The sequence below is a fragment of the Cricetulus griseus genome, chromosome 5 (genome assembly GCF_003668045.3).
Source record: "Cricetulus griseus strain 17A/GY chromosome 5, alternate assembly CriGri-PICRH-1.0, whole genome shotgun sequence".
NCBI classification, from domain to species: Eukaryota; Metazoa; Chordata; class Mammalia; order Rodentia; family Cricetidae; genus Cricetulus; species Cricetulus griseus.
In genome coordinates this window covers 17,911,287-17,926,342 of record NC_048598.1, presented here as the reverse complement: position 1 = coordinate 17,926,342, position 15,056 = coordinate 17,911,287, and the positions used below count along the sequence as shown (strand labels likewise).

At 41.7% G+C, this 15,056-nt stretch overlaps 1 protein-coding gene and 1 non-coding gene across 2 annotated transcripts in view; both read left to right on the top strand.

The window, feature by feature from the left end:
- The window catches only part of Wdr64 (WD repeat domain 64), a 93,020-nt gene that overhangs the window by 77,115 nt on the left and 849 nt on the right, over positions 1–15,056 (top strand). Inside the window, exons 23-27 of the mRNA XM_027418895.2 lie at positions 516–625; positions 6,218–6,406; positions 7,719–7,824; positions 9,722–9,802; positions 11,510–11,623. Of these exons, the coding sequence (XP_027274696.1) occupies positions 516–625; positions 6,218–6,406; positions 7,719–7,824; positions 9,722–9,802; positions 11,510–11,623 (600 nt within the window). The remainder of the gene's footprint in view (positions 1–515; positions 626–6,217; positions 6,407–7,718; positions 7,825–9,721; positions 9,803–11,509; positions 11,624–15,056) is intronic.
- On the top strand, positions 783–970 carry LOC113836116. Its single transcript, XR_003486120.1, has one exon. It is a non-coding gene; the product is annotated as a U2 spliceosomal RNA (small nuclear RNA).

Sequence of the window (15,056 nt, the reverse complement as noted above, 5' to 3'; positions counted from 1 at the left end):
TTGAGGACAGATGTTAATGAAGGTTGGGCTTCTTTAGGTGGATTCATTGACTCTCACACTGCTTTTGAAAGAGAGAAAGCTTTACCTATTCTTTTTGCCAATTCCTTACATCAGATGTCTCTTACTGCATACCCCATGCAAAGAACATAGTTAATATTTTCTCTAGATACAGTTTGCAAGGAGAAAGGTCTCCTGGCCTTCACCTTCTGGATCTACTTTCCGTCTCTCCTGATGGTCTTCACTGTGTCTCCCACAGCTACCAACCATCCAGTGAAGTTCACAGCAAATTAATAAAAATATGAGCTGCTTTCTCCAGCAGGGGTATGTGCAGAGTAATAATGTTCTAAAACAGAAATGTCCCCAAACCTCGGTGAGCAGGAGAAAAGCTAATCAGAGCAGAGACTCAGTCACCATCTATCCTACCCACTCATAAATGCAGCTCTTCAATGAGGAATGATTTTTGCTTAAGACTGTATTCTGATTCACTCCAAGAGCTATGTCTTGTTGCCATCTAGAAATTCAAGCAGCTGCTTTCCTGGCGTGCCCATTCCTTAGAAATTATTCAAGTGATCTATGTGGAAGACAAGCAGCTGGTGCTTACTGCCTCCATTGATGGCTCAGTGAGGTAACCCAAATGGGTCCATCCTGGGAACTCCGAAGGGCGCTCGGGGTGGTGGCGGGGGGGGGGGTGGGGGGGTGGGGGAGTGGCAGGGGGGGTGAGAAATGAGACCACTAAGATTTGATGCTAAATTGATGTGTTTGGTTTCAATGCAGTGCTTTGGATCACTTCCTGACCATTTGGCTAAGATCAAATGTGTATCTAATTTTATCAGCTTAATATCTGATACATTTTCTATCTGAGGACAATATATTTAATAGATTTGGGATCTGAAAGATGGGATTGGAACTTGCTCCACCTAGTCCATGTGTGAACCTAGTACACAGCATCTCCATAAATGGTTCACCCCTTCATGGGATTTCAGGGAAAGCATAGTGATGGTACACTTATTAGAATAAATTTAGGAGCTCCAGTGGCACAATCAGTTAGTGTGCAGTACTTAAACAGAATAAATTTATAAGTAAACTAAAAAAAATATACAAAGAATCTTTGGGAAAACCATCACTGACTTGAATTCTTTTTCTATATCTAGGGAAATCAGTTGATACATTCCTCTATGGACAAAGGGGGCAGAGACATGGGCCTCAGAATCATTTTTTGTTGTGTTTGCTTCTTTCACAGACTCATTAAGAAATATTGCTTTTTTAAAAGTTATGATAAATATTTGCAGTAGACTTGAGGGTTATTTCAGAGAACAGATAGACAGCTCAGAGAACTAGAATCATATCTGAGGAAGGCCACAGAAAAAAGATAGTCATTGGAAAGAGTGTGTAGCTAGGTGGAGTGGGGCATACCAGGGGCTCTAGTTCTGTGGAGGATAAAGAGGCAGGAGGTTCTCTTAGGCTCAGGAATTTTAGGCCAGATTGGGAAGCCTTGTCAGAAAGAGAGAAGAAAGGGTAGGGAGGAGGAAGACGAATGAATGAAGGGAGCAGGAGAGGGAGGAAAAAGGGGAAAAAGAAGGAGAGGGGAAAAAGAAATGAAGGATAAGACAGGACAGAAGTAGGGAGGGAAGGAAGGGAGGGAGGAAGGCAGAAAGGAAAGGAGAGAGAGAAGAAGAAGAAAAAAGGATAAAGAACAAAGCAAAGAGAGGGGAGAGGACAGGTGAGGAGGGCAGGAAATGGAGGGAAGAATAAAGGAAGAAGGGAAAGGAAGGAGAAGGAAGCAGAAAAAGAAACAAGAGTAGAAGGGCAAGAGAGACACACCCAAACAAAAAGTTACCCAATAGTGAGAGATGGGAGGAGCCTAACTATTTTAGTGTGATTGATTTTTTCATAGCCTACTTACTTGAACTTAACTAATTAATTGTAATCAATGCTAAGCACATGTACCCAAAATACAAATACTAAAAATACATACACATATATAAAGAAAGAGAAAGGAAATGCCATGACATTTCTGGAGACAAACTGCTGCCTACTTGAAATGTTTGAAAACCACGGCAATGAATTATGCTCTTGAAAGAATGGAGTTAGACAATATTAGTGATCTAGAGAGACTTTGGTTGAATCCGAAACCAATCGAAAAACAAATGAAAAAGAAGGAATGTTTTATACTCTTATCAATGTCTTTGAATTAAAATTCAACAGATCCTGGGTAACAGATCTGGACTTGAGGGCTATGGGTTGGTTGGGACACAGCTATGTAGTACCTAGGCATTGCTGTGGATTTGTTCATTTACCTTTAAAAATAGAGGGTTGTAGACTAGAAACAAGTGGTTTAAGATTGAAAGCCACATGGCAGGTCAAATCAAGATAACTTGAGCTTTGACTAAAGGAGGAAGTGAGAGATAAATGTAGAGAATGGGACCTGCCATGTACAGCCCAGAGTAACCCTAATGCCATTCCAGATAGAAGTCACTATAAAACTACAATATGGAAATATTAAGGGAACTTTTTAGAAATATCAAGATCAAGATGATTCTGTAGGAGAGGCAAATGGATAGAGCCATTTCTTGTGTCAGAAAAAAACAACCAGTTGTTTTATTTGTAGGAAAAAAATGTATTGTCATAAAGGCCATTAATAACTTGGCTTTGTGGTCTTTCATTGGGGTTGTTTTCAGCTACCCATCAACAGAAATGTTTGCTGAAAGCTGTAGTGCGTGCAGTTGTGCGTGTGAGTGTGTGTGCACAGGTACACACACCAACCACACAGGTATATAAGCTATGAGCATTGCCCTCTTTCCCCAGTCTCTTTAGGCTGCTATAACAAGCCCTTTAAAATGGGTTGTTTACAAGCAAAAGAAATTTGTTACTCATGGTTCTGGAGACTGAAATGTCCAAGGTCATGTATCAGCAGATGGCACAGTTAGTGTTTGTTCTCTGCTTTATAAATGTCACCTGCCTAACTCCTAACATAGTGTATGAACATTGGCTTTCCATCATCGAGACAAGACACTTGATCAAATTAACTTAAAGGTGGAAGGTTTTAAGCTAGTTGTGTGTGTGTGTGTGTGTGTGTGTGTGTGTGTGTGTGTGTGTGTGTGTGTGCGCGCGCGCGTGCGCGCGCGCACTCCAGCATGTTCGAGCATGTGTCATAGGGGTGCACACATGTGCCATGGCACACATGTGGAGGTCAAAGGACAACCTCATGGAACCAGTTCTCTCCTTCCATTTTTCTGTGGGTTTAGAGGATCAGACTCATGCTATCAAACTTGAGCAACGAGTGCCTTTCTCCTCTAGCCATATCAGGGTCCCACGAGGGTGTGTTATCGGGCTCAGAGCATCAGAGCCTTCAGTCCTCAGTGGCATGGCTTCCTTGTTTCTAGGCCTGCAGTGAGACAGAACCTACTGATAGAGGGGCATGGTGGAAGAAAGCTGTTCACTTCATGGAGGCTGCGAAGCACACACACACAGAGGAGCAATGACATGACTTTCAAAGGCATGTCGCAGTGACCAGTGCAACCAAACCCCACTTCCTTAATACCTGCTTAACTGGGAACTCATCAACCAGTTAAGGTCAGCACCTACATGATCTCAATCAACTCTTCAGCGCCAAACAGCTGGAGACCAAGTGTCCAATGCATTAGCCCTTGGGGACATTCTGTAACTAAATCATGACACAATGAAAAGGTGAAACAGCTCCACCAGAACTCCTTTGTTAGGGACACCACTATAATTTAACTGTTTCCTCTAAAACTCCTGTTCAAATTTAATCACTCATGTGAGCCATTAAGAAGGTAGAAACTTAATTTGACTGTGATATTTGGAGGTTAAGATTCCTAGGATGTAACCAAGGTTAAATGAGGCTGAAGACAGGGAACTGATGCTATGAGACTGTGGCTCATAAAATAAATAAATAAATAAATAAATAAATAAATAAATAAATAAGGAGACAGCTAGCAAGATGGATTACAGGATAAAGGCACTTGCTGCTAAGCCTGATGATCTGAGTTTGGTCTTGGAAGCCTACATGTTAGAGAGGAAACCAATTCCCACAACTTGTCCTCTAACCTACACACACACACACATACACACACACACACACACACACACACACACACACACACACACACACTAAATCAATAAACATAAGAATTTTTAAAGGATGAAAGGCATGAGTAATGATAATTTGTCTTGTCCTATAATGCTCTGAGCAGCTTTGGAACTCAATAGAGAGCCCCTTCTAGCATGGAGGACATCACCCTACATGACCAACCATCTTTGAACTTCTCAGTCTCAATACAGCATGCAGTCAGCTCTAGAAAGAAAACAGACTAAGGCGGGCACAATTCTATTTATGTAGGTGGACTCTTCATGACCTAAACACTTCATAAAGACTTTATCTCATGCCCATCCTATTAGGAATTAGGGTTCAACATGACTTTGTGGGGACACAGACATTTAGACTAATGCACTGTTCAAGCCACTTGTCCTTGGCCCGGAGAAATTATTTTTATGATTCCTTTAAGTGGAACGCTCCCCAGATACTCAATACATAGAGCATGTCTCTATTAATAGCTGTCTCAAAGCACTGCTGCCTTTGTAACTAAGCCACATCCTTTGGCTAATATATGCTGCCACATTCTCAAGAGGCAGGTACTCCATCTAACATTCTAAATCTTGTTTATGAAAAGATTATGACTTTTCAGTGGAGAAAAAACATAATTGAGACTTAAGTCTGGGGCACAGGGCAGGAAATTGGAAACCCCATCACATGGCTCAGGGCCCATGTCTAAGGCCCAGGATGTCAGGTGGGCTATTCATTTGGGACAGAGCCACGAGGAATAGGAAACACTGAAGCAGGAAATGAAGTTGCTTTAGTGTGGGCCTGGAGCAGAATTCATTTAGCCTCTTAGCCTCCTTGCTTTTCTGTTTAAAGGGCTTGTTATAAATGCTCTTAATAACTCTATTTCCTTCCTGGTAACAGCTCTGGGAAGGCCATGTTACTTCAGTAATGCTCTAAATTAAAATATAGGAGGCATGTAAGACTCCAGTGTTAAATCCTCAGACAGTGTCAAGTATGAGGCATCTCAACTGGTTACCTCTCCTTCTGCCTTCCCTCACTGGCTGCTTCCCACACTGAATTGTGTGGAATCTACTCTTAGTCCCTTTAGGTTATGCTCCTTCTCAGTCATTGCAACAGAACCCATGGTTAGGATTGAAACCAAGACATAAACAGATGTCTGTAATCCCAGAACCGGAGAGGCTGAGACAAAAACAGTATTTTATTATATACCCTTGTCTAGCCAGAAACTTCCTGTAAATCTCTGGATAGCTAAGCTAGGCTACACAGTGAGACCTGCTCTCAAAAAAAAAAAAGAAAAAAAAGAAAAAAGAAAAAGAAAAAGAAAAAAAAAACTAAACTAAAACAAAGACACAAAACATCTCTCTGTAAGATAAAGAGCACAAATTCCTGTTAATGGTATTTATTCTATATTAGTTTAAGTCCCCTGGGAAAATTGGAGGAGCTTCTTGGGGTCAATGGATATGGAAATAATACAAACGGGTAAAGAAGAATTTACTTTATCATTCTTCCTCACCACTCACTTGTGAACATTAGAGAGCAGGAATTGTGGTTGGAACCAGATCTCTCTTCTCATGAGTTCTATGTTGGTGATGATTTCTAAGCAGACAGATGAAACATAGCCCATTGTTCAGACCTACTTTAGCTAACAGATTCTCAGGTGGGTTCTGATCAGCTTGTGTTAGCGAGTTTGTTTGGAGAGAATGCCTAAAAAGTTACAGGTTAGAGTGCTGACTGATAAAAATGTTTACATTAAGCCGGGCATTGGTGGTGCATGCCTTTAATCCCAGCACTGGGAAGACAGAGGCAGGTGGATCTCTGTGAGTTAGAGACTAGCCTGGTCTACAAAGTACACAGAGAAGCCCTGTCTTGAAAAACAAACAAACAAATATTTACATTAAGGGTTAGGGGTGTAATCCTGTGACAGAATGCTTACCTGGTATGCTTGAAGCCCTAATTTAAAAAATAAAGGTTTACATAATGATAGTTCCACAACATTTAGGGGGAAGAGTCCTGAATGAACTTTAAAATCCTTGGTAGACCAAGGCAGTCCATGTGACCTATGACCTGTGATCAAGCTCATTTCTTCTGACCACCCCAGTCACTTTCCCTTCCTTCCTTGACTCTTCCCTTCAGGCTCTGGCACTCCACCAGTGGGCATTACTGTGGCTATTTCGGACAACGCAGAATGTTTGATTTATCCCAAACAAGTGATTTCATTTTGCCTTGTGATGTTAATGAATATCCCGTAGAGATAAAAGAAGAAACCAAGTTCACAGAGAAGAAGCAACAATATGAATATCCTCTGATATTTGACCGTGAAAGGTGAGAACATTTAGTTTTCTTTAAATGAAAAGACAAGAATTGAATTATTACTGCGTGGTGGCACTGCGGAGGAATGGGGAATTCAACATCAAAACTTTTCATAATTTTGAAGCCCCACAGAAGGGAGGACTATGTAAATAAAAGTATAAATTTGTGCAGTAGTCCTGAGAACACATAATTCTTAATAGCCAATGGACAATACCAAAGAACAAAAAGGCATTTGTGTCAGCAGAGGCATCAAGTAACTCAAGACCATGATATGATATAGTCCCAGCTGTGGAGCTGACAATATTAACTATCATGTACCTTAATACCTCGGATTGGTGTTCTAGTGTGTGACTGTGAGTCTTCCTTACTCATGAGTCCTTTAAGGACAGTGGTCTTGTTTATGCATCTTTGTGTCCTCTGTTCTTAGCGCAGTGCTAGCACCCAAGAGGCACTCAAAAAATAGTTCTGGAAAATTGGTAGTGACTATTACAAGCACAGGCCTAAATAGTAGATACCAAAGCACCACAGGGTCATCATCGCTTGGGTAATGCAAATGTATGATATGGGCTTACATTGTGTTATTATTTGCTCTGTATAGCAAATTAAGCCTTGTTCCACAGAATGACTCCATTACATTACATTTGTTTGTTTATTTGTTCATTTGCTTGGGGAGGAATAGATAGTGCATGTCACAGCAAGTCTGTGGATGTCAGAGGACAACAGACAATAGTCAGTTCTCTCCTTCCACCTTGTGCATCCCGGGAATCAAACTCAGATCATCAGGGTTGGCATCTTCACCTACTGAGACATCTCTCTGACCCTAGAATGATCCCATCTCAAGATTTTATATATAGATAGAAATATGGATATAGAGCTAGAGATGATAGATATAGATAAATATAGATATATAGATATATATTGTTTTTAATGCTTAGCTATTACTTTCTAAATACATATGTAAATAAGTTTTAACTGTAGAGGAAGCTTCCCGAGGTTAAAAGTCAAAAGTCAAGCCTTGAATTTGTAAGACTTTCCCCCATCCCTACTATGTAGGGCTCCCCCAAATGACAATTGGTGATTTAAATTACATAGACAATTCTGGCAGAGTTGAAATTGCTGCAGTTTCCCCGGAGGGAGATCTAGGAAGCAAAATGGAATGCGAATTAGGTAGAGAGTCAGTGTCATTGGGACTGGTGCCATGAGAGTCAGGCATTGTGGGAAGCAGAGGGGAAGGATGCAATGGCACAATGGAAATTCGCTCACTTGGCAAGGAACGCAAGTTATAGCTATGTTCTTGACTTTTTTGTTGTATTTTTGTATGCAGATGGAAAAAAATGAGCTCAATGTCTTTGCTTTTCAAACGCACACCTCCCAAGCCCTTTGAAGTGCAACACGATTTTAAATTTTTCAAGTCTCTTTCTTCTCCGAAGGTAGCTAAAATGACAAAACTTACTGTTGCTTTTGAATTTTTGAATTCAAATATCCCCCTTATTGTAGCATGTTATCTTTCTGTTGTTACTCTTGCAAACTGCAACAAAATTTTTGTTTTGATTTTTGATTTTTTTGCATAAACAATACAAAGTAATTAACTTACAGATTTGTAGGTAAAATGAGAGCAGGGTGCAGTGCTGCTTGCCTACAATCCCAGCAGCACTTGGGAGGTGGAAGAAGGAGGGTCAAGTGTTCAAGGCTATCCTCAGAGACTATTGAGTTCAAGGCCTATCTGGGCTAGATGAGAATTTGTGTATTTTTGTTTTTAATGCTGAAATGAGTCTCATGAGATCAAACTGAAGTGTAACCGGAGCTGTATTTGCTCTAAGAGATTGGGGTGGGTGGAGAACCCACATTCCTTAGTTTGTGTACCCTCCCTTCATCTTCAAAGTTAGAAAGGCAGGTTCTCCCTGATTGCATGGTTAGGGGGCTAGGTGGGGAGCTCACTCAATGGGAAAAAGGTTCAGTACTTGGAAGAATCAAGTAATTGCCTGGGGGCACCGAGTTAAGTCAAGAGAACCTCTCCCCTCCAAAGTAAAGTTGGTACATAGTACTCCCAGGTTGAGGATGGGAAATAGGGTATAGACATCAGAAACAGGTGTAGACAGCATCACTGTTGCCCATTCTGTGTTTACAGGCACATTTTATTTACAGGGCACTCTGAGAAAAGTGACCTATTATTATTTACCTATGCTAGAGGATGGATTAGTGTGAGGCCAGAGGTCTGGAATTGATAATTAGTTAAAATGTATTCCCTCTGGCTCACCTGAAAATAAAGCACACACGCCTGTCTGAATTAATCTCTAGTCCATTACTGCCTCACTGTTTACCAAACCCACTGTCTTCCTGAGCTTTCTGTCCCCAATGTGCACTTCATCTGGGATGCCCTTGACACAGCCAGAATGTGTCTTCATCTGTCCAAATCAACCCTGTCTTCAGAACACTCATAAATGAGCAAAGATTAATGTCTGGAATATGAAAAAACTAACAAAAAAAACCCTCTGAAAAATAAATGAGAAAAAGGGAGTCCAAAAACTGCTTTCAAAGCTTGGATGTTTCACTAAAGAAATAGTGCATGCCAATGATCACACAAAAGACTCCTAACCTCTTTAGTGCATAGGAAATGCACATCAATAATACTGTGGGATTCCACTTTAGACCTCCCAGGGTCTAAATGAAGAGCCTGGTGACACCAGAAGCACTCATCTTCCGGTGCCAGTCATATGAACTCCTAGAAAGTCAAGGAAAATCAACGTGGCATTATCATGAATGTTTGAAAATAGCCATGCCCTGTTATGTACATTAGTGCTCAGGAGATGAGTGTAAGAATGCTAGGACAGAAGGCTAGCTAGGTCTACATAGTGAGTTCTAGGCTGGCCTAGACAACGAAGAGAGACTTGCCCCAAAACTCAACACACACACACACATACACACATAGGAAACAAACAAAAGGTGAGGTGATAGCTGAAGTAGTAAAGAAATTGGTTAAAATCCTTAGAAAGGCTTTGTAGAGTCCTTGAAACACTTGAATAACCCAAATTTCTTCTCTTGCCATCCTGTCTTCCTGCCTCACTTGTACAGTGAACAAAAGGGCTTTGATGCCTGTAAAGTTGAGATGTGATTCACTTGGAGTATCTGATGAAACTAGACAGCTTTCTGGTAACTTCCTTCTGACATGCGGTTTACAGTTACAATAATAACATGATAGTCAAGCTTCCCTAAATTTATCTTCAAGAGAGAGCTTGCCTAAGACCTTACACTAGTGAGTCAGGCATGTGACAGATATTTGATGAATGGAACACGCCCTTTCCAGTAAATCATTGTGTTGTTTTGTAGATTCACCGATATGCTTTGGAAGGTTTCATGACAGAAAACAGAGAAGCAGGGATTGTTTTTGGTTCTCTGCCTATATACAGGGTAAGTCAGAAATTTCTATAACTATATACAGGGTAAGTCAGAAGTTTCTATAACTATATACAGGGTAAGTCAGAAGTTTCTATAACTACAGTGGTAGCAGGGCGATACAATATCTGACTTCTCATTGTTAATACGAACAGCCCATGGATGCTTCCATAAATGTACTGGGTCCTGTCCTAGGCAAGTCTTGGGTTATGTATGTCAGTAGCTTGAATTGCTCACCTCTGCCATTACAGGTAAGAGTGACTTTGAGCTTTGACCCAGTGGTCCATACCTTCAGGATAAAATCCAAATGCCTTAGAGTAGCATATAAAACTTCTATGATCTGGCTTTGCCAGGCTTTTCTGCCACACTCTCCCTATGCTGTCCCTATGTTCTAGCAATGCTTAAGTGTCACTGGATACTCCATCACTGTGCCTATGCTAGTATCTGCCCAGTATTCATCAAATCTCCAAGTCTCCACCCCAAGGTAACCTGTGTTGATTAATGGATGAAACCAAGAAATAATAAACCAAATACCAAGTGTGTCAATGTCAACATAGATCTTAAATATTACTTATCTTTATAAGGTCATGTTAATTGTAGTAGATAACAACAATGAGTCTGAGAGTAATCAACAATTAACTGGGGAGATGGGTCAGTCATTAAAGGACTTGCCACACAAGTATAAGGACTTGAGTTTGGATCGCCAGCACCCACACCAAGAAACAGAACACAGTAGGGTGCATCTGTAATTCCACTGCTGGGGAGGCAGAAACAGAAGAATCCCTTGACCGCCTATTCCAGTTTAATTAGTGAGCTTGAGGTTCAGTGAGAGACTGGACCTCAAAATATAAGGTGGGGGGCTGGGGAGATTTCTCAGTAGATAAAGCACTTACCATACAGGTGTGAGGACCAGAGTTCACATCCTCGGAGCTCACAGGAAAGCTGAGAAGTCAGCAGCTCACCTGTAATCTCAGTGCTTAGGAGGCAGAGGCAGGGGATCTTCTAGGCAATCTGGCTAGCCTGACCAGCCTAAACTGGCAAGCTCTAGTTACCCTGCATGAGTAAAGAAAGCAGAGAGTAATCAGGAAGACAGCTAGTAAGAATCTTTGACCTCCATAAGCATGAGGGCACACATATACCTGAGTGCTTATACACACACACACACACACACACACACACACACACACACACACACACACTGAATTAACAATAGGGTTATATACATCTATATTCCCAGCACTAGGAAGGCAGAGGCAGAAGGGTGTAGAGTTCGCAACCAGCCTGAAATACATAAATCTATCTCAAAAAAATCAAAAGCAAGGAGCTGGGAAAAATGACTTAGTGGTGAAGAATATTTGCTGTTCTTCTAGAGACCTGGGTTCAATTCCCAGCATCCACATGGCAGCTCACAACTTCTATAACTCCAGTTCCAGGGGATCCAATACCCACTTCCAGCAACTGAAGACACCAAGAACATGCATGGTACATGTACATACCTACAGGCAGAACACCCAAATACAATTTAATATATATATATTATTTTTAATTAAAAAATCAAAAGAACACAAACCAACCTAACACAGGGAGAAAGACGGAACAATGGATGTCTGAAAGGGGGCATGTGCTTGAAGCAAGTGGGCCTCTCATGTGGCACCCGTGTCTCAGGTTTACATTCCAGAAGTAAACGTTCTAAGTGTGCTTACCTCAGTCTGTGGTTTGCAGGTGCCAAGCCCCACCAGTCTAAGATTCCTTCCACTCATTGGCTCTGAAGCACAAAGAGATTCGGTAGACGGTGTTCACGGGAAGAAGAAAGGCGCTCATGTTCAACATGAGAAAGTAAGTTTCGTGCGTGTCACAGGACACTCTAATTCCATATGCACATACTACATATTTTTAATTGCTTCTTTGTCCCCCAAAACATCCTGAGCCTAAAATTATTTCAGTGCATATTTTCATGGATATTCCAGATGTGTATGTGTTTAGCTCAGTGAGATTAAAGTCGTGTGTGTGTGTGTGTGTGTGTGTGTGTGTGTGTGTGTGTGTGTTGGGTAGAAGTGAGAGGAGGAAACTAAAATACAACCTGTGTGTCTGGACACATGGGGTTACCCTGCTCCAGCACCAAATAAGGTCTTCGGGTGGCTTTAGAAGACAAGCAACTGGATACAACATGGCTGCAGTGTGTAGCTATCCTCACTTTGGAGTCTAACTGCACTTATGGAGGCTGTGGGAGCCCTGGCTATCAGTGAGCTTACCAGCAAGAGTTATATCCCCATGAAGTAACAGGGAAAACATGCAATTTTTTAAAAATTACAATGTGTTCTTCTAAAAGATTCTCTTAATTTTTGCAATTAAGTTAAAAGAAATGCTAGGTCCATTTTGCATTTCGGCAGGTGGTACCAAAGACCACATGCTGATTAAACGATAAGCCTGAGCCCTTGCCCTTCAGATTTCATGTTCAGACTTTATTCCAATAGCCCTAGAAGCCTCCTTGAGCCTGACTTAACCTACACTCATCTATCCAGTCATCAGCATGGATCCAGCATTAAGAGAAAGATGCAGCCCAGTGTGTGGCTTTTATTGCCCATTGCAAACTCAGTAACTGATTACAGACACAGTAACAACAACACCAACCACTTTTAAAAGCTATTTTATTAAATCAAGATGGAAAATATCAAAGATCTCCAGAGACCTACAAGAATGACATGATCTGACAGTCCGGGAAGTGGAGGAGAGGATGGCCTAGAAGCCCTTCCCCTAGAATGAGAGTGATGACTACTCTCTATGCTATCCTAGAGTCCTCATCCAGTGGCTGGTGGAAGCAGAGGCAGACATCCACAGAAACACACTAAGCTGAAATCTGGAACCTAGTTGAAGAGAGGGAGGAATGAAGATCGAAGGGGTCTGCACCAGGTTGGAGAAACCCACAGAAACAGTTGGCCTGAAAAAGGGAAAGCATATCGACCCCAGACGCTCTTTGGAAGGCCAGTACGGGACTAATCCAGCCCCCTGATCATGGATGCCAATGGGGAGGCCCCTGCACTCCTGGGAGCCTCCGGAGGTGGACTGGCGTTTTGCCCTGGTGTGTGGGGGGGACTTCGAGAGCCCATCCCACTTGAAGGGATGCACTTTGTCTCTGAACACATGGGGAGGGACCTAGGCCCAGCACAGGAAGATTTGGTGGACTTGGTGGAGCCCCGGTTGGGGGCCCTACCCTGCCTGGGGAGTGGTGGGTGGATGGGGTGGGGGGTAGGTTGGAGGTGGGGGAGAAGGAATGGGGGTAAGGGGAGGAAGAGGGAGAGGGGAATTACATGTGAAACAAGCCTGTTCCCTAACTTGAATTAATAATAATAATAAAAAGAGAGAAAAAAAAGATGGAAAATATCTTCATAATTTAGTTATCTTTTGCACTGACTGGAAATATGGATGAGTCCCATTAATCAGCCATGCTGTCAATTATTCAAGAAAGAGCTATTAGCAATGAAAGCATTTTTTATAACAGTAATATTTGCTTTTAGTTGTAAGGAATGGATGAAGCAGCATGTTATAAGTAATCCAAAAGTAAAAGGTAATATATATATGTGTGTGTGTGTGTGTGTGTGTGTGTGTGTGTGTGTGTGTGTGTGTGTGTGTGTTGGGTTTCACAATTCAGATGTTTTAGTGCCCCATATTTTTATTTATTCTTTATAGTTTTAGCTAATCTGATAGTAAATATAAGTTTATCTTCTAAGTAAATCCAAAGCTTAGAAATGAAGGTGACCACATAGGTCTTAAGAATCAGCATAGTGGAATTAAAACTTAGTCATAGCTATAAGGATATGGGTTGATAACTCAGTGGGAGTTAACTAGCATGTGCAAAGTCCTGGGTTCAATCCGTAAGTGCCACAAAAATCAAACAAAGGGCCAAGTTTGGTGACACACAACTTTAATCCCAGAACTCAGACAGAGAGGCAGGCAGATATCTGTGAGTTTGAGGACAACCTGGTCTGCAGAGTGAGTTACAAGAAATGCCAGGGCTATGTAGTGAGACTTTGTCTCCAAAAAAAAGAAAAGAAAAGAAAATCAAGAAAGTTTAAACGTGGAGAAAGCATAAGAATGTGAACTCTGTGTCATGTAACCTATTTTCAAATTTATAGAAACACACAGTCACAGAAAAATGGTTTCGTTGAAGATGGTATATATGCCAACATACTCCATAGTTTCTCCAAAGGATACCTAGAAATACTCACAATTTTATTTTAAACAAACATACAAAAAGATACTCAGGGACCCGGGGATATGGCTCAGTTGCTAAAGTGCTTGCATTGTGAGCATGGGAGCCTGAGCTTGGATACCCAGCACCCACATCATTAGTGGGGTGCAACAGTGTATATCTGTAATCTCAGCACTGGAGAGATGAGACAACAGACCACTGGGACTACGGACCAGCTAGTGTAGCTAAGTTGCTGCTCCAAGGTCAGTGAGATAACTGAGGAAGACACTTGATGCTGATGTTCTAGTATCCACATGCGCACACACACCCACACACACCCACACACACACACACACACACACACACACACATCTGATGATATAATTTATTATAATGGCTGATTTTACTTTAAATTAATATGCCAAGTCTGGGGCTGTGTGCTTGGCATGGATTCTCACATCTTTGTAACAATGCATTAAAATTAGCACCCTCTTTTTGCAGTTGCAAAACCCGAGCACAGGGCATAAACAACTATCAAAGATTCCCAAAGAACCCTGTGACAGAGCTGGGCTTTAAACCCAGAAGTTTGGCTTCAGAGTCTAAATGTTTAAATATAACACAGTATAATTTGGAAGTACATGAGTTTCTAGGATCTCGTGGTGGGAATACCTCTAAGAGCACACAAACAACAACAGCCTCCTCATTCAGTTTTATTTTCTTCCTACCCTCATCACCATCAGACTTCTTGTCGTTCAGTAATTCCCCCTTTCTACTATTGCATCTTGCTTTTCCTTGAAAACTCATTTCTCTTCACTGTCTTTCTTCTATTGGATTGTAAATCATAAGGGCACGCATTTCATCCAACTCATTCTTTCAGACTGACACTAAGAAGGAGGGAGAACCTGCTGAGTAGTGGGCTCAGGAAAGAAACGAAGGAAGTCTAGACTACTGCAGAGAGGACACCTGGAGAGTGGGGATCCTCCCTCTGCTGCAGTATGCAGGTCATGGGGGGACATGAGGCTCCTATTTCGTCTCACGGAGAGAGGAGCAGAGATACAACCTTGTTAGTGCCCAGGCCTA